General features: G+C 40.9%; 1 protein-coding gene across 1 annotated transcript in view; it reads left to right on the forward strand.

The window, feature by feature from the left end:
• Window positions 1-25,081, forward strand: part of LOC129709333 (ATP-dependent translocase ABCB1-like) — a 162,435-nt gene that overhangs the window by 84,618 nt on the left and 52,736 nt on the right. Inside the window, exons 17-20 of the mRNA XM_055655616.1 lie at window positions 14,114-14,218; window positions 17,548-17,625; window positions 21,292-21,375; window positions 24,817-25,020. Of these exons, the coding sequence (XP_055511591.1) occupies window positions 14,114-14,218; window positions 17,548-17,625; window positions 21,292-21,375; window positions 24,817-25,020 (471 nt within the window). The remainder of the gene's footprint in view (window positions 1-14,113; window positions 14,219-17,547; window positions 17,626-21,291; window positions 21,376-24,816; window positions 25,021-25,081) is intronic.

Here is a 25,081-nt window from a genome sequence, read left to right on the forward strand (position 1 = left end):
TTGTAGAAAATAAAGAAACTACGGTGCCTTAAACAATATGACGAGGGGATGCTAAGAATATGCTAGCAAGATTATACAAAATCGCCGTATCTAACAGGTGGCCTGCAAACCCGTCCAGCCCTTGTGCGGTAGGAGACCGCCTCACCTCCTTTCGTGGGAGAACAGACAGGGGAAGGGAGTGGGGACCCGGTGGGAGAAGCCATAGTCGAGCCAAGCGTCAACTGATGCGGGGAGCCCACGGCAGAAGTAACGGCTGGTGGTGGAGTCGCTGGAACGGCTGTGGGAGCAAACACGAGAGGCGGGATCTCAAGACCTGGAGTTGCAGAACGCGGTTCCTTCACTGGAAGGATATGTTGACGGGTTGCGCCTGTAGATGACTGTGTTTACTTCGACCAGGTATGAACATGGTTCTTTGGCCAGGCCATAAATGTGCCCCAGTCGTGCATTGCCCTTGTTGGTTTGCAGGCGAACTACTTGTCCACGTGCAAGTGGTTTAAGCGGCTTGCTGGATTTGTTGGAGAAACGCTTCTGTGGGTCCCATTTGAATTGTAGCTGCTTCTGGACCGCGAACGGGGAGCGAATGCGCTGCTGCGGCAGCTGCTGAGAGACAGGCAGGCATGCACGGGTTTGGCGAGACAGTAGTCGCTGGGCTAGAGAGCCTAGGATGGGGTCCCGTGCAATGTTTCGTAGATTGAGCAAGTCCAGGTATACGTCGGATTTGGTAAGGCAAGAACATTCCATATGTTGTTTTTCGCACTCCGAACAGCGCGATCGGCCAGTCCTTTGGACTGCGGGAACTCGGGGCTGCTAGTAATGTGTTGGAAGTCCCACCTTTCAGCAAAGTTCTTAAGTGCTTTGCTGGTGAATTGCCTGCCATTGTCAGTCTGAATACATGCAGAGGGAGCCATGCAAGGAAAGGTGTCGTTGCAGTTTCTCGATCACTGCCTCCGAGGAAATGGCTTGCAGTAGGTCTATTTCGAACCATCCCGAGTAAGAGTCAATAAGATAGTGTTTCCCATGCCATTCGATGTCGGTGGCCAGCGAGGACCACAGAAGAGGAGAAACTGGTTGGGGCAAAAGATGCTGCTTCTGCCGATGTGGTGCTAAACTGTTGCAGACAACGCACGTTTCGGTTCTTACACATATGTATTTTGTCATTCCGGACCAGTAAAACATACTTTGCTACCGTATGTGCATATCTTTATCTTTATTGTACGCGATGTGGAAGTCCAAGTGCTGCAGCTGCATCATCGTTTGTTGCAGTCGTGCTGGGGCCGCATGAATCGGCTTGTTCAAAATGGTGACCAAGGGTTGGTGGTCAGTCTCAATGGTAATGGCCTTACCAAAAATGAAGTCCTTGAATTGAGACCATGCGAAAACCACCACGAGCAGTTCCTTTTCAATCTGGGCATATCGCTGTTCGATATCAGAGTACGGGATGCATATGAGACGGGCTTGATGCTACCGTCGGTAGTGGCCTGTAGCCCGTAGGGACGCATCGCAGGTGATCCTAACCGGTAACTTTAAGTCAAAATATGAAAGTGTTGGTGCGCTAGCAAGCTGTAGCTTGAGGGTGTCAAAAGCCCTTTGGTGCTGCGGGTACCAGGACCATGCCGTGTCTTTGTGTATCAGCTCGCACAGGGGAGCTGATAACTCGCTGAGGTTAGGAATAAATTTACCCAGGAAGTTGACCATGCCAAGGAATCGTAGCAAACTCGTGACATCAGTGGGAACTGGCAGTTTGTTGATGGCTGTAATTTTCAATGGATCAGGCCTGAGTCCACTGCTGGTGAAAACATGTCCGACGTAAGTGACCTCGGGAACTCGAAACCTGCACTTTAGTGGATTCAGTTTGAGATTAATGTCTTTGGCACGGTCGAGGACTCTCCTAAGACTAGCATCATGTTCAGCCAGGTCACGACCATAGACGAGAATATCATCAACAATGATGGTGCATGGGTGCTCTGTAACAGTTGTTCCATGGTGCGCTGGAAAACTTAGCTGGCGGAGTTGATGCCGAAGGGCATCCTCAGAAATTTGAAATGGCCAAAGGGTGTGCCGAAAGTAGTGAGGTTTGATGAGTCCGGGTCTAATGGAATCCTCCAAAAGGAGCTTGTGGCATTCAGGACTGCGAACTGTGTTCCAATCTGTGCAGCAACATCTTCTGTGGTTCTCATTGGGAGTGGGGGCGCTTGATTGCAGTATTCAGATCTCTGGGATTGATGCAGATGCGTATCTCCTCTTTGTTTTTCTTAGTTGCAATGACCATGGTGGACACCCAGTCAGACGGGTCGGTAACTTCAGCAATGACTCCATGCATCTGAGTTCATTGTGTATTCTGTCGCGCACAGTATGTGGAACACAATGTGGTGTTTCGACTACAGGTGTGACTAGGATCAACAGTGACTCGATGTTTTATAGGCAACTTGCCAAGTCCATCATCAAACAGGTCTTTGTACTGGGAAAGCAGTTGTTGAGCTGGCTCATCAGTGAGGTTTCATTTGTGGACCACACATCCAAAATACACCAGGCCTAGATCGTGGCATGCATTGATACCAAGCAAAGTCTCTGAGTTTGATTTGACAACATAAAACTGCGGGGTGCGCACCTGCTCGTCAACTGTGCATTTTAAATCAGCTTTTCCCAGTGGATGTAGGATCTCTCCCCCGTAAGCCCGAAGCGTTGAGGAGTCCTTATGCATTTGTTCTGCATTTCGAATTTTATTAAACTCTCTTATCGACATGACGTTGACCTTTGCCCCGTGTCTACTTTGGCGAGTATGGGCCTGTTATGCACGAACACAGTTACGTCAGGGTCAAGTAGCTCATTAGACGAAGGGAGGAGGGAGTGAATAGCAGAACAGTTATCAGCACAGTCTGAACACTGCTTGTGGGATGGCGTTTCAGGCTCTTGGGAGTCAGTATCAGAGAACTCTTGTTGAAGCAGGTGCAAGTTTGTCCTTGAAACATTAGCAGTCCCACAGAAACGGCAACATTTTGTGAAATGGTTTTGTTTTTTACAATAATTGCAGGGCTTTCCGTAAGCTGTGCAGAACTGGCGACCCTTCGCATGAAAATAGTTACAATTCTGACATCGCGCAGCAAGCACATTAGAGGCTTTGCAGGAGGAGTAGTCAGTAAGATTGACATTGTGTTGCTGTCGTGGGTTGAAAGAGACAGGATCTGCATGTGGTGCAGTAATCTCTGAAATTCGACACAAGTGGATAGCTTGGTTAAGGGTTAATTCGGTGTTGCGAAGAAGCTCAGTTCTCAGTTTGCTATCAATCATGCCCCCAACAAGCTTATCTCTAACAAGTTTGTCTGTCAACTCACCAAAATGACAGCGCACGGCCATGTATTTTAAACCGCTAATAAATTGTTCAATAGGTTCATCAACCTGCAGAGAACGAGCATAGAACTTTGTCCTTTCAATTATGTGGTTGGGCGGCAAATCACACAGCTCTCTAAATTTTCTGAGAAAAACCACGGGTCATCTATAGTCTCATCAGGAACTAGGACCTGCCCGTTGGCATCCTGAACTGCAGGAGCAAAGTCAAAGTTGTCGGCACGATTCATTGCCTCAGGACCCGCTAGATTAAGCAGGAGTGACGCCTTCAAGTCAGCAGGGTCATTCCGATGAACGATGCGGATATAATGAGTGTAGTCACGTCCGAAAAGACGCCATCGCTCAGCATTGTCTGAATCAAAGATCAGAGGGCTTGGTCTGCTGCACGAATTAGCCATAACGGAGATAACAAAGTGATAAAAAATAAAACTAATAAAACTAAAAGAAACGCGATAAACTTTGCGGGGTGAGCCGAGTCACAATCTGACACCATGTAACTATGAGACACAAACACACGTAAAGAAACAACACAGCTTTATTAAACACTTACAGCATTGGATCTGCAGTACGTTACATCTCCGAGCTGTTGCATCTACTGCCTGACGTAGGCGAGTTTTTAACATTATAAAGCATGTACTAGGCGGGGCTACTACTAACAAGCACTATGATTGGCTAGCATGCAATCTACAACTATATTCTCCAGAGTTTAACAAAATAAGAAAGATTACATACGAAATTTTGTAAAGGGCTTGACAGTCTCCATGCAGAGAAGATGTTTCATCTGGCTGAGGAGTCCAGGATTAGGGGCAGAGTTTGAAAATAAAGTGAAGGCCATTTTATGACTGAGATTATTATTTTTTCACTCACGGCTGTGAACCTTTGGATTTCTACATCTTGGATTCAGATTCGCTATATAGGCTCAGTCATTGTGTTCATTCATAGCACAAATTTCCAAAATTCTTTACATTAAAGGAATTTAAAAAATTTGGTTAATGACAAGTGGCAAATGAATCTGAGGTTGCAGGTGAGCCATGTTCTTTACCGGTGGCCCAGCAGGCTAGCCAACCTGTTCCTTGTCCTATTTGAAAATAAGGAACTGCAAATGCTGGTTTACCAATGAAAGGCACAAAATACAGGTCAAGGGCCTGTCGCACTACAGGGACCTAATTTGCGACTTTAGAAGAGCTTGCGCTCAACTCAAACTCGCAACATGGTCGACACGTGGTCCTAGGAGGTCCTTCGTGCACGAGGGAAGTTCCCACATACTCGCGGCCTCAGTTTGGTCGAGGAAAATGTATCAGCATGCTGAAAAATTTTCCGTGAGTAAAATTTGATTCGGCATGGTTCTTTTGAACTCGTAGTGCAGTGGTAGTGGGGTCGCTATGTAGGTATAGGCAGTCGAGGTAGCCATAGGCAATCTCCTTTGCTGACCGGGCATTTTAATTGGCTCATTGGAGTTTTCAGAACCAAGGGCTTCGTAAAAGTGTCTCCACTCCGACTTCCGGTGGCGCTATGGAGTTGTAGAGACTCGCGCCAACTAGCTCCGTGAAAAAAAAAAGAAAAAACGGGGGGGGAAAGACAGATCCTACCTGCAGAAAACGGCACCGATTGTTTTGCAGTAGTCCGGTGACGTCATCAGGCGCGCGACACCGGCAGTATGTCGACTCAGCATACTCCCCCCCACAAGACAAAAACCGGCTAGACTAAAGAGGTAGGCCCAACTGAAGCCTCGGCCTCAGGTTTAACAGCATCCCGAGAAGACATCTCAAAGAAGAAAAAAAATACTGAGATAGAAGAATTAAAAACGTTTCTTACACAGGAAATCTCTAATTTAATGGAGGAACTTAAAAATCTTAGACAGAACTTTAAAGAAGAGCTAACATCTTTTAAAAAAGAAATTAAAGAACAAATTAAAGACGATGTTACAGAGATGGTACACAAAGTCCTGGAAGATTGGAAATTAGATATGGAAAGAAATTTGACTGAAAATGTTGAAGAAGTAAATGAAAAACTGAATAAGATGGAATCCAGATTTGATTCTAAACTTGAACCTATCTTCCAGACATTAAACCAACACCACAAGATTGTAAAAGAACTTGAGGAATTTGCTGAGACAAGCACCGCAACTACAAAACAACTTATCACCGAGAACCAACGCCTATCAAAGTTATTGCGTCAAATAACCGAAAAATGTACAGACTTGGAGGGACGACAAAGGCGTCAGAACTTAAGAATCATGGTCATCCAGGAAGGCAGAGAGGTGACTCGTGACCCCCACGAATTTGCTGCAGATGAACTGAAAACAATTTTGAACCTGGACCAGGCACCATTACTTGCCCGAGCGCACAGAGTGCCGGGACGTCCCCCAAAGGTGGGCGACCCTCCAAGAATAATGATAGTAAAGGTCCAATATGACCATGTATTGGATGACATGATGAGGAAAATTGTCAAAAGCAGAAATCTTGTATATGAAGGAGACAAGATTAGCGTATTCAGAGATTATCCTGTGGAAGTTGCTAAGAAAAGAGCATTGTTCACAGAAACAAGAAGAATACTGAAGAACATAAAGAATTTGAGATATGAACTGTTATACCCCGCAACACTAAGAGTTACTTACAAGGAGAAGGAACACTTCTTCATCAAGCACACAGAAGCATTTTAATTTGCCAAGAACATCGAGGACAAGATCGAAGATTGAAAAATATTCAACACTCAACATCTACCTAGATACTGCTATCTAGCAGAGAATATATGGAACTGTAAACTTTAAACTATTATATTTAAGAGTTGCCTAAAATTTGCAATAAGAATTGGGTAAATATCCTGCAACGGATATATAATACTTACATTCTTGTACTAACTTCTAACAACTATTAATAATCATGAATACTAACTAACACTAACTATTGATAATTAGATTATTTAGATTATTTTAGAATTAACTAAAAGTATGAACTATAAGTAAAGTGTGATTCAGGTATTTTATAATGAAAAATGTATGGTGGCGCTCTCTGAAGTTTTTGTTTTTGATTACTCTTTGATAAATGTTTATATTATACAAAACTAACATTTCAATTTGAGACTAATTACATCATTAATGGAATATAATCATTATTTCTTTCCCCCCCACAAATTGCATCGAATTGGAAACTTTCCTTTCAAGGAAAGTACGGAGCTAGTATTTTTATTAACCAAAAGCTACGGAAGTCCATAGATGCTTAGCCACATTAGGGTGGCTATCACTAACTGCACTAATTGTAGTTGTAGTTGCTTTTTCTTTTTACTTTCCACACTTTACTAATCCAATTTGCTATCACTTTTTTTTAATCTTATATCATATTATATTTTGTATTTGGAATGGAATTGCATATTTTATTTAAGGAGATATGTTCGGATGGAAAACAGACGTGACCTAAAATTTATCTACCTGATGTTCGAGTATAAGGTAGGGTTGAGTGTGCTGAATCACCTGCTCTACCACTTAATCACAAGATGCAAGACATGAATATAAAAATTGGGGGTGAGGGAATTAAATTCTGTAGTTGGAATGTTAAGGGAATTAATGAACCTATCAAGAGAGGTAAAGTGTTAGCTCATTTAAAATCATTGAAAACAGATATAATATTTCTCCAGGAGACACATCTTAAAAAGGAAGCACAACACAGATTGAAAGCAAAATGGATTGCTAAAGCATACCACTCTTCATTCTCACATAAATCTAGAGGTGTTGCGATATTAATTCATAAAGGTATACCCTTTAAACATATATCAACAATAGAAGACATTGAAGGCAGATATATTGTGATAATAGGGGAGTTATACTTAAAAAAGGTGACTCTCCTCAATGTGTATGGACCAAATTTTGATAGCCCTCTGTTTTTTAAGAGAATTCTTAACAATATTCCGAAATGTACACAACAAAACTTAATAATCGGTGGAGATTTAAATTGTACATTGGATGCTTGTTTGGATAGATCATCAACTCAAAGAAAACTAAAATCTCGATCGTGAATTTTTAAACTCATACATTAATACTACTAATATTAAGGATGTTTGGAGAATTGAAAATCCATCGGGTCGAGAATATTCATTTTACTCACCAGTGCATAAAACTTACTCAAGGATAGACTATTTTTTAGTAGATTCAAAACTTATCCCATTTACCTATAACTCGCAATATCATAACATCATAATCTCAGACCACGCCCCACTAACATTTATGATCAAACTAAACGGAATGGTAGAGACACAGTCACAATGGAGATTTAATCCCCAAATTTTAAAAGATAAGTTATGTAATGAATACCTAGTAAAACAGATTTAAATGTTTTTTGTGGCTAACGATAGCCCTGAAATCTCTGCTTCCCTTCTTTGGGAAACATTTAAAGCATTTGTACGAGGAGCATTAATTTCTTCCCAATCATTTTTTAATAAAGAGAATAGGGCCAAACAACAGAAACTGGAAATTGAAATAAAGCAATTAGACACAGAAAATGCAGCAGCACCGTCCACGATAAAACACAATAAAATTGCAATACTGAAATATAAACTAAACAAGATATATTCAGACCAAGTTATAAAACTTTATCAACATACAAAACAAATAAATTTTGAATTTGGTGATAAACCACAAAAACTATTAGCGCGTCAACTTCGTAAATTGGATGGGGAAAAAATAATATACAAAATTAGAACAGACAAGGGAGAAATATTAACACTGCCTATAGATATTAATGATAGATTTGTACAATACTACCAAAAATTGTATTCATCTAAAATAACAGAACAATCAACGGGAATGGAAACATTTTTACAGAATTGTAAGCTTGCGGGTCTAGATCAGAAAGAGAGAGAATTACTAGGGGCTGAAATTACGATAAAAGACATCGAAGAGTCAATCAAATCTTTAAAAAACAGAAAGGCTGCATTAAATTCTGAATTTTATAAAAAAATTATGATTTGCTTTCCCCACGCCTACAGACAGACAATGTACAAATATGCTTACTCTCAACAGAAACTCTAAATGAATCTACAATCATACTCATACCAAAAACAGACAAGGATCTTGAAGACCCAGGTTCATACAGAGCCATAGCCCTCTTAAATACTGATCAGAAAATATTAACTAAAATTCTATCTAATAGATTGAGCTTAGTGATCAGCAAATTAATACATCCCGACCAAACAGAGTTTATCCCAAACCGTTATTCATTTTATAATCTGAGAAGATTATTTAATATTATATACTCCAATAGAATTCCTAATGCAGATCTAGCAATTATTTCGTTAGATGCTGAAAAAGCATTTGACAAGGTAGAATGGCCATATTTATTTTCGGTGATGGAAAATTTTCAACTAGGAGAGAAGTAATGTACATGGGTTAAATTGTTATATTCTAATCCAACAGCCAGAATATTAACAAACAAAATGTTATCAACTAAATGTAATCTCTCTAGAGGCTGTAGACAAGGATGTTCACTATCCCCACTATTATTTGCTCTTGCAATCGAACCCCTAGCAGAAAGCGTTAGAAACCATCCAGGAATATATGAATACAATACTAGAGATACAAGGAATAACATTTCCTTATATGCAGATGATGTACTAATATATATTACAAAGTTAGAAACTAGTATTCCAAACCTATTAAATCTAATAACTCAATTTGGTCAGTTTTCAGGATATAGAATTAATTAGAATAAAAGTGAAATCATGCCAATAACAAAGTTCAATTTACATACAATACAACAATCCCCTTTTAAAATAGTTAAAAGATAAATTTAAATACTTAGGAATCTATGTAACTAAGACATATACTTCTTTATTTAAACTAAATTTCCCACCCTTACTGAATAAACTACATAAGAATATTCAATACTGGAAAACACTCCCCATTTCTATGCTTGGGAGAATTAATGCTATAAAAATGATTTTTTTACCGCAACTGCTGTACCTATTTCAATTAATTCCGATATGTATCCCAAAAACCTTTTTCAAAAAAGTCGACTCCATTGTTACAAGTTTTGTCTGGGATTATAAGAATCATAGAATAAGTAAAAAACATTAATGTAAGTTAAAGATAAATGGAGGTTTGGCTTTGCCAAATTTCTTATTTTATTTTTGGGCAGTCCATATTAAAAACATGAATTTCTGGCTGGAAGAAATGGATCGACAACCATATAACCATATAACCATATAACAATTACAGCACGGAAACAGGACATCTCGACCCTTCTAGTCCGTGCCGAACACGTATTCTCCCCTAGTCCCATACACCTGCGTTCAGACCATAACCCTCCATACATTTCCCGTCCATATAACTATCCAATTTATTTTTAAATGATAAAAACGAACCTGCTTCCACCACCTTCACTGGAAGCTCATTCCACACAGCCACCACTCTCTAAGTAAAGAAGTTCCCCCTCATGTTACCTCTAAACTTCTGTCCCTTAATTCTCAAGTCATGTCCCCTTGTTTGAATCTTCCCTACTCTCAGTGGGAAAAGCTTATCCACATCAACTCTGTCTATCCCTCTCCTCATTTTAAAGACCTCTATCAAGTCCCCCCTTAACCTTCTGCGCTCCAAAGAATAAAGCCCTAACTTGTTCAACCTTTCTCTGGAACTTAGTTGCTGAAACCCAGGCAACATTCTAGTAAATCTCCTCTGTACTCTCTCTATTTTGTTGACATCCTTCCTATAATTAGGCGACCAAAATTGTACACCATACTCCAAAATTGGCCTCACCAATGCCTTGTACAATTTTAACATTACATCCCAACTTCTATACTCAATGCTCTGATTTATAAAGGCTAGCACACCAAAAGCTTTCTTTACCACCCTATCTACATGAGATTCCACTTTCAGGGAACTGTGCACAGTTATTCCCAGATCCCTCTGTTCACCTGCATTCTTCAATTCTCTACCATTTACCATGTACGTCCTATTTTGATTTGTCCTGCCAAGATGTAGCACCTCACACTTATCAGCATTAAACTCCATCTGCCATCTTTCAGCCCACTCTTCCAACTGGCATAAATCTCTCTGTAGACTTTGAAAATCTATTTCATTATCCGCAACCCCACCTATCTTAATATCATCTGCATACTTACTAATCCAATTTACCACACCATCATCCAGATCATTGATGTACATGACAAACAACAGTGGACCCAACACAGATCCCTGTGGCACCCCACTAGTCACTGGCCTCCAACCTGACAAACAACCATCCACCATTACTCTCTGGCATCTCCCATTCAGTCACTGTTGAATCCATCTTGCTACTCCTCCATTAATCCCCAAACATTGAACCTTCTTAACCAACCTTCCGTGAGGAACCTTGTCAAAGGCCTTACTGAAGTCCATGTATACAACATCCACTGCTTTACCTTCATCAATTTCCCGAGTAACCTCTTCAAAATATACAAGAAGATTAGTCAAACATGACCTTCCAGGCACAAATCCATGTTGACTGTTCCTAATCAGACCCTGTTTATCTAGATGCTTATATATATTATCTCAAGTATCCTTTCCATTAATTTGCCCACCACTGACGTCAAACTAACAGGTCTATAATTGCTAGGTTTACTCTTAGACCCCTTTTTAAACAATGGAACAACATGCACAGTACGCCAATCCTCCGGCACTATTCCCGTTTCTAATGACATTTGAAATATTTCTGTCATAGCCCCTGCTATTTCTACACTAACTTCCCTCAATGTCCTAGGGAATATCCTATCCGGACCTGGAGACTTATCCACTTTTATATTTCTCAAAAGTGTCAGTACTTCCTCTTCTTTGATCCTCATAGTTTCCATAGCTACTCTACTTGTTTCCCTTACCTCACATAATTCAATATCCTTCTCCTTAGTGAATACCGAAGAAAAGAAATTGTTCAATATCTCCCCCATCTCTTTTGGCTCTGCAGATAGCTGTCCACTCTGACTCTCTAATGGACCAACTTTATCCCTCGTTATCCTTTTGCTATTAATATAGCTGTAGAAACCCGTTAGGATTTACTTTCACCTTACCCAGATTGGTTAATGATGGAAAAGGAAGACAGTCTACCTTTTGAAATAGGTCCGATCATATTTGCCCCCACAAAACTGCACAAAAAAACCTATAAAGAAAACCCCATAATACATAGTGGAATACGAATTTGGAAACAAATAAAAAAATATTTAAAATTGAATAATATACCACCATGCCTTCCCATTGTAAATAATCCTTTATTCAAATCATCCTTTATGGACAAAGGTTTCACACAATAGAAAAATTATGGAATCAAAAATATTGGACATCTTTATGGGAAAGGCGCTTTTCTTTCATTTCAAGAGTTACAACAGAATTATGGACGGCACTCAAATAATTATTTCAGATATCTACAAATTAGAGATATGTTAAATCTAATACACAAGTCTACAGGAGTAGGGAATCAGAAATTATTGATGAATGTTTGAACAAGCATCCTAATACTGAAACACTAATAGCTCATATTTATAACACCCTACTAAACAACGAGGTACCAACGACCGAACCTTATAGATACAAATGGGAAAATGAAATAGGTCACCCTATAACGAAAGATATGTGGGACGAAAGTTTACAACAAATACATCAATGTTCATTAAATGCCAGACATACTTTAATACAATTCAAGGTCTTACAGAGACTACACTACTCTAAAATAAAACTAAATAGAATCTTCCCACAAATCACTCCTATTTGTGATAAATGTCTACATGTAGAGGCTAATTTAACACATACGTTTGCAAACTGTATAAAATCTTAAACATTTCTGGACTGATATTTTTGAAATAACTTCAGAAGTTATTAATACAAAACTGGACCCAGACACAAAATTAATAATACTTGGAATATAACCATATAACAATTACAGCACGGAAACAGGCCATCTCGACCCTTCTAGTCCGTGCCGAACACATAATCTCCCCTAGTCCCATATACCTGCGCTCAGACCATAACCCTCCATTCCCTTCCCATCCATATAACTATCCAATTTATTTTTAAATTATAAAAACGAACCTGCCTCCACCACCTTCACGGGAAGCTCATTCCACACAGCTACCACTCTCTGAGTAAAGAAGTTCCCCCTCATGTTACCCCTAAACTTCAGTCCCTTAATTCTCGTCATGTCCCCTTGTTTGAATCTTCCCTACTCTCAGTGGGAAAAGCTTTTCCACGTCAACTCTGTCTATCCCTCTCATCATTTTAAAAACCTCTATCAAGTCCCCCCTTAACCTTCTGCGCTGCAAAGAATAAAGTCCTAACTTGTTCAACCTTTCTCTGTAACTTAGTTGCTGAAACCCAGGCAACATTCTAGTAAATCTCCTCTGTACTCTCCCTATTTTGTTGACTATCAGAACAAAGTTTAACACTCACAACAAACCAAAGAAATTTCCTCGACTACAGTATAATTAATATTAAAATTTTGGAAAGGCCCTACAACCACCACAATCAAAATGTGGATTGCGGAAATGTCGGAGACCCTATACTTAGAAAGAATTAGACTCGTCTTAATGGACAAAGAAGATCTTTTCGATAAAATCTGGGCTCCATTCATTAACTACCTGAAGGGATAGATTGGCACAGCATGAGGACCCAACTGAAACTTGAACTCAGGATCAGATGAAAAGCTATACTTTCTACGAACCTATCTCCATTGACGTATTACAGGTAATCCATTCCACCTCTTCCGTTTTTCTGTTTTTTTTTGTTTTTTTTGGAACTTTCTACCCTCTCTTTCTCTCTGTTTCTATAAAAAATAAAAACATTAGAAGCAGAAGTAATTGATAATTGAAAATTTTGATAATGTATGATTGATGTATAGGAAAAGTCTTTTTACTATAATATGTAACTATACTTTATAATATGTCTACTTCTAATAAAAATATATATTTTTAAAAAGTGTCTCCACTCCTCCTCCCTCTCCCCTTCTCTCCCCTACCCTACTCTCCCCTCCTCTACACTTCTCTCCCCTTCTTCCCCCGCGCTCTCTAAAGGACTTACCGTACACTGTGCCAGTGGTCGTTTAGCTTCCTGTTCATCATGGATGTGAATTTCAGACAGCGCTCCCCCGCTTTCCCTGGTCCCCGCCTTTGCGATGTGTTTGTGTATGTGTGTGTGTGTGCTGATGGTCGATCCAGCTCGTGGTTTCAATGCTGACGGTCGATCCAGCTCGAGGTTTTTCAGGCGAGTGCCGTCGAGCTTGAAGGTCAAAGACAGTTGCTGAAAAGTCTCGTCAGTGGGACAGGCCCTTCAGGCCATGTGACTTGAGAACATGAGCAGAGTCATAGAGTCTTACAGCGAGGAAACAGGCCCTTCGATCCAACTTGCCCACACTGGCCTATGTGTCCCACCCATACCAGTCCCACCTACTTGCCTTTGGCCCATATCCCTCTAAACATGTCCTAAGCGTGTACCTGTCTAAATGTTTTTTAAAGTTGCAAAGGTACCTGCCTCAACTTCCTCCTCCGGAAACTCGTTCCTTTCACCCACCACCCTTTGTGTGAAAATGGTACTCCTCAGGTTCCTATTAAATATTTCCCCCCCTCACCTTAAACCTATGCCCTCTGGTTCTCGATTCCCCTACTTGGGACAAGAGACTCTGCATCTGCACAATTTGTTCCTTTCATGATTTTGTCCACCTCTATGTTTAATTTTGGGCTCGGAACATCATCAGACTATTTCTTATGTTCTTTTCTTTTTACAATCACTAGTTGATTATATTTATTTTAATCCACACAGGTTTTTGCGCAACCAGACAAGAATGTTGTACGTCGTGAGGCTACGTTGTATTCCCTATTTTTCTTAGCAATAGGAGGTATCTCCTTTGTTACTTTTTTTATTCAGGTACGTGCTAAAGAACCTTATGCTCAATAAGTGAGATACTGGATGGAGTGGGTAACAAAGCTGAAAGGTTTAGATAACATCACAAACTGCAGGAGCAAAACTTGCATGGGTCATATATAACATATAACATATATCATGCACTTGGTTTAATTTGTTATTGATTAAATCCGCATTTGCTTATCCCATCGGAAGACGGATATAATTTCAGAGTTTCTGTCTGCTGTTATTGAAGTAGGGGTGTCTTAAAATGGGGTTGATAACATGAAACTACTTTACCAGCAGACATGTTGATTGTTTTGAAATGATGCCAGTCCCTATCCGCAGTGTCCGTAATTAGCTCCCCCCCACACCGACCATCGCAAAATGTTACACACAGTAATCTCCTTTAACATGGAAATATGTGCTCTTAGCCATAATTAGTGTCCCAGTTGTCTTAAAAGTTATGAATGTTCAGAATCTGCAATGCTGTCAGAAAGCTGGACCGGAAAGGATTACTAGTGTGTTGACCTATCTTTTTAAGTAGAAATGCTATTCTGCGACCCACACAAATAAAGTAGTTTTGCGGATGCAAGAAACGACAACCAAGTTGTCTGAACGGTTTTATTTACACCCTCGCCCCTTGGAAAACAGGTCTCTGCAAACACGTCTGATCACAATGGTGGTCGGCAAAACCATGTGCAAAACAGCAGCCCCTCCCGAGTCACGTGACCGCGGCTTCCGAATGCCGTGTTCGATATCAGCAGGCGCCGCTACAGTAGGTCCAAATGCCTTGAGCAATGCAAGAAACTCAATTGCAAACCTCTCTTTGCAACATTATATCTTGCTTATTTTAAATCAAAAGCACTAGGCCTAATATGCGGATGAATGTGTGGTTCCCTAGGTCCAAAGTTATGCAATAGAGGGAGTACATTGAATGTTAATCAGACTGATTTCAGGACTGCTCTCTTTGGAGCGATAAAGAAGGTTGGTCCAAAACTGTCCAGGCTTGAGATGGCGTTATGTAGATGGCTTTTAAAGAGAACTGGGTCCTATTTTTGGCTTGGAGCACAAATTTCCATGTTAAAGGATATTACTGTTTTGGGTGGGCAGGGTTGGGTTTGCTTATTATCGACATTATCGTGTTTAGAAGAACGAGAGATGTGACCTATTGAAAAGTACAGAATTATTTGATGTTTCCCCTTGCTGACCTATCTAAAACCAGGGGTCATTGAATCATAGAAATATAGTTTTACAGTCTGGGAAAAGGCTCTTCTGCCCAGCTCATCCTTGCCAGATGCCTATTCTGTACAGTTTTGGTCCCCTAATTTGAGGAAGGACATTCTTCCTATTGAGGGAGTGCAGCGTTGGTTTACAAGGTTAATTCCCGGGATGGCGGGACTGTCATATGCTGAGAGAATGGAGCAGTTGGGCTTGTACACTCTGGAGTTCAGAAGGATGAGAGGGAATCTCATTGCATCATATAAGATTGTTATGGGTTTGGACACGCTAGAGGAGGAAACATGTTCCAGAAGTGGAGGGAGTCCAGAACCAGGGGCACAGTTTAAGAATAAGGAGTAAGCCATTTAGAATGGAGACGAGGAAACACTTTATCTTACAGAGTGTGGTGAGTCTGTTCAATTCTCTGCCTCAGAGGGCAGTGGAGGCGGATTCTCTGGATGATTTCAAGAGAGAGCTCTTAAAAATAGCGGAGTCAGGGGATATGAGGAGAAGGCAAGAACGGGGTACTGTTTGGGGATGATCAGCCATGATCACATTGAATGGCGGAGCTGGATCGAAGGATCGAATGGCCTACTCCTGCACCTAATGTCTATTGCCTATTGTCTATGAGCTGGTCACATTTGCTTACATTTGGCCAATCTCCCCCTAAACCTTTTCGATCCATATACTTGTCCAAATATCTTTAAACTTCATAATTAGATGTACCTCTTCCACCTCCTCTGGCAGCATGTTCCAAACACCCACCTTCCTATTCTTACGCAAATTGCCTCTTTTAAATCTTTGCCCTCTCACAATAAACCTACATGCTCACTAGGGTCATTGACTCACAGTAAAGGGTTGGTCTTTCAGAATAAAGATGCAGAGGAAAATCTTCATCCATAAGACGGCGAATCTTTGGAATTCTCTACTCATGAGGGCTGTGAAGAATCAGTTGTTGAATTATTTAAAACAGAGAATAGTAGAATTTTAGGTTGACAAAATCAAGGCCAGTGTGGGAAAGGTCCTTTAAATAAAAGATAGGGTCTTACTAAAGGATGGGGAGGGCACAAAAAGCCAATTTGAACACTGCTGGGTTTTTTTTAATGTTCCTACATTTTGTTGTCTAATGGTCAGCACCCCAATAATCATAACTAATTCCCTAATATGAGTTGTGGTCAAAACCTCTTAAAAAATATATAGGTTCTAAAGGGATCCTGCAATCCTGGTCAATATGATCCTGAAAATCTCAATGGATTATTCTTCTGGAAGAACAGTGGATGAATCATGAGGCTTCCCAGTGAAGGGTTCATCCCAGTGAAGGATGCCTCTAGTGGCATTACCAAACTCAAAAGGAAAGCAAGTAGCAGTAGCTCAAAGGATATTGGTGGCATGCACACTCCATGGTCCTAGAAATGTTTGCTTTGTGAACTTCTAGTTCTTACAGAATTCTTGTGCAATCACCCCAAGATTTTATCGTATTTTCTCATTTTAAATGAAGAGGAAATGCTACGAAAGGTTCAGGGATTGGAGGAGGGGAGACATAACTGTGGAAACTGAGTTAACTTTTCATGTCAATTATCTTTCATTTAAACTGACTTGAGCTTCAAGATTGATTTTGGTGCCAATAATTGTACTTTCACCATCCTCAGGTTATCCTCATGTCAGGACTTTCATATGAAGAAAGACTGGATAGACTCGGCTTGTACTCGCTAGAATTTAGAAGATTGCGGGGGGATCTTATAGAAACTAACAAAATTCTTAAGGGGTTGGACAGGCTATATGCAGGAAGATTGTTCCCGATGTTGGGGAAGTCCAGAACAAGGGGTCACAGTTTAAGGATTAGGGGGAAATCTTTTAGGACCAAGATGAGGAAAACATTTTTCACACAGAGAGTGGTGAATCTCTGGAATTCTCTGCCGCAGAAGGTAGTTGATGCCAGTTCATTGGCTATATTTAAGAGGGAGTTAGATGTGGCCCTTGTGGCTAAAGGGATCAGGGGGTATGGAGAGAAAGCAGGTACAGGATACTGAGTTGGATGATCAGCCATGATCATATTGAATGGCGGTGCAGGCTCGAAGGGCCGATTGGCCTACTCCTGCACCTAATTTCTATGTTTCTATCTCTGTTGACAGGGATTCACATTTGGTAAGTCTGGTGAGACACTGACTCTGAGGATACGATCCATGGCATTTAAGGCGATGATGCGACAGGTAAAAGTAATTTATTAACAAGCTTGTTAACCTTTATTAATTTGCCATATATATTTAAAAATTGTAGTTTTTTACTTTGTAAATGAGAAAAGTAAAATTAGCTTATTCTTCAACTTTGGATTCAGGCGATGGTACTGAATCAAGTGAATCAGGGCGGCACAGCAGTAGAGCTGCTGCCTTACAGCAAATGCAGCGCCGGAGACCCGGGTGTCTGTATGGCTATCTATGTTCTCCCCATGACGTGTGGTTTTTCTCCAAGGTCTTTGGTTTCCTCCCATACTCCAAAGACGTAAGATTTGGTAAGAGTTAAAATTGTCCCTAATGGATGTAGGATAGTGTTAGTATGCGGGGATCGCTGGTCGGTGTGGACCGCTGGTTGGCGTTGACCTGGTGGGCCGGAGGGCCCGTTTCCACGCTGTATCTCTAAACTAAACTATATTAAATTAAATAATGAAATGTTTCCACGTATTTTTCAGCAAAGAATTTTGTGGTAATAATGACAATGAAACTCTCAGAAATTATCACCACCGCTTGATGTAACTGACAACATCTTAGGATTTCTGCTGTCGCAAAATTCAAAGTATTTATTTTTCTTTTTAATGAGTTTATTCAAGATGATTCAGCAGTGTTACGGATAGCTCTGCTTCTTACGTGAATTCACAGTTGATTAACCTGGTTCCTGTCATGTGCCCATGGAGAGTGCCTTTGTGCTACCTCTTGCCTGATCCACCTCCACCTTTACATTCTTCTTTCTCCTGTCATGATATCCATGAGATTGTAGAGGTCTCCATGAGTTGTGTCAAAGTGAGGAATCTGGAGTGCAGTAAGGTGCATCTCCAGGTCCATTATAAATCCTCTGCTCAGGCACCTTGGGGTTTTTTTGGGGTATTCTGTGGCTCTCATTTTGTGTGCTCTGCATCAGTTGCTGAAGATTGTATTGGATATAGTCCGCATGAACTGGAACCAGGAGGCAGCCCTCATTGCCCAAGATCATTGAAAATGGTTGGAGCAGTTGATTGCCTCAGAATTGTGTGAACTCCTTTGGTAACACCATCATTTTCTATGTTGGTTGGAGTGACCATGTGAAATGAGTGTGGTGAAACTTTCTACATCAGTTGGTGCTGTCAACTGCTGTAGGATCATTAATATTTCTGGTTAAGACACTGCATCAGGACAGAGTATAGAGGCAAGTAAAATGAGAGGGAAGGATTTGAACCCGATTCTGCACTAATGACAAATAAATGAGTCTGTCTCAGAGTGACCATGTATGAGAAAATATTCAACTGGCTTTGATTGGGGCCACAACTATTTACCATATATATTAATGATTTGGAAGAGGGAATTAGGTCAACACTAGCAAGTTTGCGTATGACACAAAGCTGGGTGGCAGTGTGAGCTGTGAAGAGAATGTTAGGAGGTTGCAGGGTAACCTGGACAGGTTCAGTGAGTGGGCAGATACGTGGCAGATGCAGTATAATATAGATAAATGTAAGGTTATCCACTTTGGCGGCAAATATAAGGGGGCAGATTATTATCTCAATGGGGTTAGGTTAGGTAAGGGGGAGGTACAGCGAGTCCTGGGTGTCCTTGTACACCGGTCACTGAAAGTTGGCGTGCAGGTACAACAGGTAGTAAAGAAAGCTAATGAAATGTTGGCCTTCTTAACAAGAGGATTTCAGTATAGGAGTAAAGAGGTTCTTCTACAGTTGTATAGGGCTCTGGTGAGACCACGTCTGGAGTATTGTGTACAGTTTTGGTCTCCTAATTTTAGGAAGGACGTCCTTGTGATTGAAGCAGTGCAGCGTAGGTTCACGAGATTGATCCCTGGGGTGGCGGGACTGTCATATGAGGAAAGATTGAAAAGACTAGGCTTGTATTCACTTGAGTTTAGAAGGATGAGGGGGATCTTATAGAACCATATACAATTATAAAAGGACTGGACAAGCTAGATGCAGGAAAAATGTTCCCAATGTTGGGTGACTCCAGAACCAGGGGCCACAGTCTTAGAATAAAGTCAAGTCACATTTATTTATATAGCACATTTAAAAAACAACTCTCGTTGGCCAAAGTGCTTTACATTTGTTATAAGAATAGCACAACAAAACAAACTACATATATACATATATACATGTAGCCCTCACCCAGAGGATGTCAGGAAAGGCTTGGGAGTATAGATAAGTCTTTAGTCTTGACTTAAAAGTGTCGATGGAGGGGGCAGTTCTGATGGGAAAGGGGATGCTGTTCCACAGTCTAGGGGCTGCAACCGCAAAGGCGCGGTCGCCCCTGAGCTTATGCCTAGACCGTGGGATATTCAGCAACCCCAAGTCGGCCGATCTGAGTGGCCTGGAGGTGGAGTGGTGGGTGAGCAGACTTTTTATGTAGGTGGGGGCAAGCCCATTGAGGGCTTTGTGGACGGAGGAGGATCTTGAAGTTTATACGGAACCACACAGGGAGCCAATGGAGAGAGGCCAGGATCGGGGTGATGTGGTCCCTTTTTCGGGTGCCTGTCAGGAGTCTCGCTGCGGCGTTTTGGACCAGTTGCAGGTGGGACAGGGAAGATTGGCTGATGCCAGTGTAAAGGGAGTTGCAGTAATCTAGGCGGGAGGAGATGAATGTGTGGATGATCTTTTCCAGATCATCAAACTGGAGGGATTTTTTTATTTTGGAGAGGTCATTAAAGGGGAATTAAAGGAAAATTGGGGGAGGTTATTAAAGGGGAGGCCATTGAAGACTGAGGTGAGAAAAAACCTTTTCACCCAGACAGTTGTGAATTTATGGAATTCCATGCCACAGAGGGCAGTGGAGCCCAAGTCACTGGATGGATTTAAGAGAGAGTTAGATGGAGCTCTAGGGGCTAGTGGAGTCAAGGGATATGGGGAGAAGGCAGGCACGGGTTATTGATAGGGATGATCAGCCATGATCACAATGAATGGCGGTGCTGGCTCGAAGGGCCGAATGGTCTCCTCCAGCACCTATTTTCTATGTTTATACGATTGTTTACATTCATCATTATTTACTGAAGTAGCAATGTGCATATAGCCTATGCAGATTTCAGAATTAATTAAATTTCAATATCCATTTTGTACTTTAATAAAACACTTCTCTCAATTAACATTTGTAACACTATAGTCTGTTTTCTTTTTTCTCCCTTTTACAGTACGACTTGTCTCGATGGCAGTAAATAACGTTTTTTTCACTATATTGCTGTACATGTGCGAATAACATTCCATTTCCAAGTATATTTCTAAGCATTCCCAACAAAGTAAATAGAACTCGTGTTTTGGAGTCTTATGACCATCTCTCATTTATGTACATAAATAAGGTCATAAGGAAAAAGAGTAGTATTAGGTCATTCGGACCATCCAGTCTACTCCGCCATTCAATCATGGCTGATCTATCTCTTCCTTTTAACCCTTCTCCTGCCTTCTTCCCATAACCTCTGACACCTGTACTAATTAAGAAGCTATCCGTGCCTTAAAAATATCGACTGACATGACCTCTACAGCCTTCTGTGGCAAAGAATTCCACAGATTCACCACCTTCTGACTGAAGAAACTTCTCCTCATCTCCTTCCGAAGGAAACGTCCTTTCGTTCTGAGGCTATGATCTCTAGTTCTGGACACTAGTGAAAAGTGAAACTGATTGATTGATGTGTACTTTTTTTAGGATATTAGCTGGTATGATGATTCGAAAAACAGTACCGGAGCGTTAACAACCAGACTTGCGAATGATGCATCTCAAGTTAAGGGGGTAGGTATCCATAAGAATTCAGATGGTATTAGCAAACCCTTTCAATTATATGAATCTTAATCTGATGAAACCTAACTGTAACTGCTGAAGGTAGCCTCAGAAGAGTGCGGCACAAGAAAGGACTGTCCATCTCGGGTGGGGAAGTTGCGGCCTTCAGGCCGCATGCGACCTTCGAGGCCATTAAGCGCGGCATTTTGAGTTAATCACAATTTTTGTATAACAAATCTTTTTATTTTTATTGTTTAAGAAGGAACTGCAGATGCTGGAAAATCAAAGGTAGACAAAAATGTGGGAGAAACTCAGCGGGTGAGGCAGCATCTGTGAAGCACAGGAAATAGGCAACGTTTCGGGTCGAGACCCTTCTTCAGACCAGTCTTGTCTTGTCTTCTTATTTGTCTGAAGAAGGGTCTCGTCCCGAAACGTTGCCTATTTCCTTCGCTCCACAGATGCTGCCACACCCGCTGAATTTCTCCAGCATTTTTGTCTACCCTTTATTATTATCAATATGTTTTTGTCCGTCTTTTATTAATTTTATTTTAATCTTAAAATGAACGTATTTAAAATACTAAAGAGTAAACGAAGATTCAACGAAATAAGCCTCCCCGACTGACAGCCACAATTAAAACATTATTAAGCCATGAGGGCTATTTTAACACCTGCTATGTTCATGATTTAGTTATAATGCGACTCTAGAATGTACGTTAACCTCCCTGCCTGACTGGCGCCACCACCGTCTGAGGCTGGTTGACGAGAGGAAAAATGTCGCAGAGAGTCCGCTGGCCATCCAGTCTTCAGTATTATCAACTTTTGACAGCAGTGCACGTGGCTTTCCATTTGTAAAGTGCGTCGGCTATCGCAGAGATAGGTGTTAGCAACATTTTTATTTTTGCGAGAACAGATAGTTAAATTTAACGAAGAACAGAATCAGCAATGTGAATTATTGAAAGATTTCTATAGAAATACTGCATTTCTGTGTGGTGATATGTCAAAGCAAAATGACTTTAATGTTTCTTTACAAGGTAAAACTAAGTCTATATATGATAAGAGGAAAAAAATCCAAGCATTTCGAAAAAAGCTATCTTTTTTCAAAACTTCTTCAAAGTATAATTTCGGATGAACATTTTCCCCAGTTAGCGAAGGTCATTGATGAGCAGGAGGATTCATGTGAATCATTTAAAGAATACGCAGCTATTGGAGACTTATAAATTAAAGAATACAATGAAAGGTTCACTGACTTTGGGAATCATGACATCACACTCAAATTACCATTTCAACCTCACCTAGTTGATGTCTCCAAGGATCCTAAAGAACTACAGATGGAATTGATTGAGCTCTTAGATGATGACATTTTAGAATCCTTATTTGAAGCTAAGAAAGATCCAACTGACATGGAAAAATGCAATAGAATACCCACATCTTCGGCAACATTGCTTTCTTGCTTTTCAACCACTTATTGCTGTGAATCTACATTCTGCTACCGAACCCAAATCAAGACGCTCTTAACGTCATAAATGACGGATACTCATCTAGAAGATCAGTTGAAACTGCGTACCTCCATATTGCAACCAAATATTCAAATGTTTTCCCACAAAAAGCAGTTACAACAAAGTCATTAAAAAGTTAGTTACCTTCGAATTAACTTTTTTTTTAAAGTTAGTACATAGTAGTTAGATTTTTACAAAAGAATGTACATTTTGAAGTATATCTAATTGAAGTTTCTTGGATGCGGCCTTATTAGATTACAGCTAACTTAATGCAGCATTCCAACATGAAAAGGTTCCCCACCCCTGGTCCAGCTGAATTTGGCCTCAAATTTCTGTACATTAACACCTTTGATAACCTGTCCTGGGCTCAGCACATAGATGTAATCATGAAGAAGGAGCTCAGGAGCCTCAACTTGCTTTGAAATGTAGAGATTTGGCATGTTACCGAATACACCAACAACTTCAATAAATGTAAAGTAGAAAATATCCTGGTTGGCCGCATTATGGCCTAGTGTGACAATTACAATACACAGGCAAGCAAGAAGCTGCAGAGAGTGGTTGGCTCGGCATAACAAACACAACAACCCACCCCTCCATCGAGATTATTTACATGAAGTGCTGCCTCAAGAAGATGGCATCTATCATCCAAGATCGTCATCAACTGGGCCATGCCTTCATCTCACTGTTACCATTGGGCCTGAAGTCCCACACAACCAGCTGCTTTCCGACATTATCAGGGTCTTAAACACACACACACAACCCTAATCCTACCTCGACAACAGTACACTCTTGACCACCTCTTGCCCTATCATGGACTTCTTTTTCCTAAGTATGTTTTGCACTAGTTTTAATTTTTAGAGTCATAGAGTGATACAGTGTGGAACCAGACCCATCGGCCCAACTTGCCCACACTGGCCAAAATGTCCCAGCTACACTAGTCCAATCTGCCCACGTTTGGTCCATATCCCTCCAAACCTGTCCTATCCGTGTACCTGTCTAACTTTTTCTTCAATGTCAGGATAGTCCCAGCCTCAACTACCTCCTCTGGCAGCTTGTTCCAAACACCCACTACCCTTTGCGTGAAAAAGTTACCCCTCATTAAATCTTTTCCCCTTCACCTTAAACCTAATCCTTGATTTACATACTCTGGGCAAGAGACTGTACATCTACCCGATCTATTCGTCTCATGGAGGAATATTTGAAGGAAAAGAGTTGTAAGATTTCAGTTTATTAATTAAAAATAATTGAACACATATTTTAACAGTTGTACATACAGAGTCTCCCCACAGTGGAGCAGAGGTAGAGTTGCTGCCTTACAGCAGCAGAGACCCGGGTTCAATCCTGACTACGGGTGCTGCCTGTGCAGAGACCTGCATGGGTATTCTCCTAGATCTTCGATTTACTCCCACACTCCAAAGACGTACAGGTTTGTAAGTTAATTGGCAGGATATAAATGTAAGTTGTCCCTGGTGTGTAGGATAGTGCTAATGCGCAGGGATTGCTGGTCGGTGTGGACTCGGTGGGCCAAAGGGGTTGTTTCTGCGCTGTACCTCAACTACACAAAACTAAAAAATAACCTGATATACAAAAATTTGGCTTCATGCAATTTCTTCCACATATTTAAAAAACATTTCTCAAGCTTGTAATAAAAAAATCACTTACATTAATAAAATATTGATTTAGTAAGGGCGTCAAAGGTTACAGGAGAAGACAGGGGAATGGAGTTTAGAGGGAAAATTAGATCAGCCATGATTGAATGGAGGAGTACACTCAATGGGCCGAATGCCCTAAATCTGCTCATATGTATTATCGTCCTATAACTAGGCTTTTAACTGTACCTTGGCACACATGACAATAATAAACCTATCATCTGCTTGGGCCGGTTGGACTGAAGGGCCTGTTCAATCTTATATGAGTCAATGAATAACAACCTGCTGTTTTCATGTCGTTACTATAGGCTACTGGTGCCAGACTTGCTACGGTTGCACAGAATGTAGCTAATCTTGGATGTGCCATTATTATTTCCTTCATCTATGGCTGGCAACTGACTCTGTTGGTCTTAGCCATTGTGCCAATCGTGGCAATTTCAGGAGTGATACAGATGCGAATGGTCACTGGTCATGCCACCAAGGATCGGGAGGAACTGGAAAATGCTGGAAAAGTGCGTGAGTTATGAGAGGGGTAAACAATTTTGTGGGCATTGACATTATTTAACATTAGAT

The sequence above is a fragment of the Leucoraja erinacea genome, chromosome 2 (genome assembly GCF_028641065.1).
Source record: "Leucoraja erinacea ecotype New England chromosome 2, Leri_hhj_1, whole genome shotgun sequence".
Classification (NCBI taxonomy): domain Eukaryota; kingdom Metazoa; phylum Chordata; class Chondrichthyes; order Rajiformes; family Rajidae; genus Leucoraja; species Leucoraja erinaceus.